At 32.4% G+C, this 2,477-nt stretch overlaps 1 protein-coding gene across 1 annotated transcript; it reads left to right on the top strand.

Annotated features, from left to right (window-relative positions):
- Positions 1–1,287: 1,287 nt before the first annotated feature.
- LOC106324235 (protein VARIATION IN COMPOUND TRIGGERED ROOT growth response-like) lies at positions 1,288–2,074 on the top strand. The gene is made up of 2 exons (XM_013762238.1): positions 1,288–1,434; positions 1,537–2,074. Exon 2 carries the CDS (start codon positions 1,553–1,555, stop codon positions 2,072–2,074), a length of 522 nt encoding a protein of 173 aa, XP_013617692.1. The 5' UTR covers positions 1,288–1,434; positions 1,537–1,552.
- The last annotated feature ends 403 nt before the right edge of the window (positions 2,075–2,477 follow it).

Genomic DNA, 2,477 nt, shown 5'->3' with positions numbered 1-2,477 from the left:
CCAAATCAAATATTATTGAAAATATAATATTTATGTATTTGACACATGCATGCAGGGGAGATTAGACCAATATGTCTTATTGGTTCTATGTTTATATATTCTTTTTCGACTAGACTTATGCATCATCTTTTGTTTTCTCGGTGAAAGTATATTTCTATTGTTAAAATCCAGAGTTGGTTGGATGCCTCTTGGAGAAATGCATGCAGAGAAGAGTGAAATTTGGAGATTTTTTTTTATCTAAATCAGCCTTTCTCAATTGGATCAGCCGCTCTGGTGACTGAGATTTTTAAAGAAACTTCCAAAGTATTTATGGATTTATCCTAATGATCCCTTCTTTTTCCTCTGAGCCGCCTGCTGGCGACCTGGAAACTTTCAAATCAATTTTTAAATCTAAAATAAAAATACAAACTTATAATAGGTTATTAATAACAAAACTAAAATAATATTGTCATATCAATAAGCGTTTTTATATTATTTTTTTTTTATTTGGATAACTAAATAAAATTTCATAATATTCTAAAGAATCACAAATTTATGTAATGTTAAAAAAAACATATGAGTAATTTAATCAATTTTTTTTAAGAAAATACTATCAGATATTTTGTGTTTTGATCGGATCAATGGTATCAGATTGCGAGTTAATAGTTAGTTTTTGGATTTTTACCTTGTTCTATCGAATTTTTAAATTACGATTTTTTCATTAAATCTGAACCGGATTATGTATAATGTATCGGGTCTATAGGTTTAACCACAAATCTAGGTCTGATATGAAAAAAATTCTTAAAACTCAAATATTATTATAGAACAACTACCATATTTCGAACAAATACCATATTTTGAAGAGAAAAAAAAACAAATGATAAAAACTTAAAATCTCAATTGTTATGGTTCAAATAAAAAATAATGGTAGTTTATAAATCAGTTTTCGATCAATAAATGAAAAAAAAAAACCGTGCTTTTTAAGGGTGGATCAAAATCTAGTAATTTATTAAATTGTATAACTAGTTCAAATGTACGATTAGTACAACTGGTATAAATGTACAACTAGTACAACTAGTACAACTAATAAAAATTAATTTTAAATATTTAAAGTTAAATGAATATGGGCCGGGTTTTGGGTATTGAGGTTGGGTTCGGATTTAGTTGGTTGGGCCGGTAAATAAGTTAAAGTTTTTAGGTTTTATGGACATTTTGTTGACCTTTCATATTAAATTTAATTCTAAAAGAAATTCAAATTATAAGGGTTCAAAATAGATTTTTCAGATCCAAGTGGTCCATTATAGAATTTGATCCTTCCCATGTGAGGAAACAAACCGGTGACTTTGGTAATATCTTTGAAGAAACATGCAAGAATAAAACAGAGGAAGTGATAATTCAATGGAGGAGAGCTTTGACCGATGTAGCCAATACCCTCGGGTATCATTCTGTTAACTGGTACGGTTTTTATGAACCCTTCATTCTTGAATAAAGGTTGTTACATGTGTGTGAAATTACATTTCTCATTGCTAGATTGTGAAATTATCTTCTTGTTGTTAGGGATAACGAAGCAAAAATGATTGAAGAAATTGTTAGTGATGTTTCGGATAAACTACTTCTAACTCCATCAGAGGATTCTGAGAACTTTGTCGGTATTGAAGATCATATCGCAAACCTGAGTGTGTTGTTGCGGTTGGACTTAGAGGAAGTAAGGATGGTTGGTTTATGGGGTTTTTCAGGTATTGGCAAGACTACCATTGCAAGAGTTCTGTTCAACCGACTTTCTCGACACTTTCAAGGCAGAATTTTCATTGACAGGGCTTTTTTATCTAAGAGTATGGACATTTACAGTCAAGCCAACCCATACGACTACAACATGAAGTTGCATTTACAATCGAAATTCCTATCGAAAATTCTAGGGAAAAAGGACATAGAGATAAGTCAATTAGGTGAATTAGCAGGGAGGCTGAAGCACCATAAAGTTCTTGTTTTCATTGATGATCTCAACGATCAAGTAGTGCTAGATTCCTTGGTTGGTCAAACTCAATGGTTTGGAAGTGGGAGTGATAGGTCCCTTGCCAAAGGTTATCAATGTTGATCTTAAGTAACAAGAACACAAGTAGTTTTGGGTAGATAAGTCTACCTCTTTTTGTCTTTTTCATTTCTTTAAATAGGAAAGTACATGAAGCAAATAACAAAAGGTGGAGTCATTGACTCCTACAATGCAGGAACATGGGAAAGGTGGAGAACGTTTACGGAAGAATCGTTCTACTTATTAATAACTGAAATAACAAAAGAAAAGGAATATCTTTAGGATTTAAAGATACTTGCTGTTTGGTTTACGTGGCCTTGTTGACTTTCTTGGCGCCACTTCAACGTTATCTTCGTCTTCTTCTTGTATCCTATCAACACTCCCATCCTCAGAAAGAACCTTGTCCTCAAGGTTCATGCGAAACGTAGGAAAGCTGGTAGTGATTTGTTGCGTGTCCTCCCAAGTTGCT

Source organism: Brassica oleracea, chromosome C2 (genome assembly GCF_000695525.1).
Source record: "Brassica oleracea var. oleracea cultivar TO1000 chromosome C2, BOL, whole genome shotgun sequence".
NCBI lineage: Eukaryota > Viridiplantae > Streptophyta > Magnoliopsida > Brassicales > Brassicaceae > Brassica > Brassica oleracea.
This window is presented reverse-complemented; position numbering and strand designations above follow the sequence as displayed.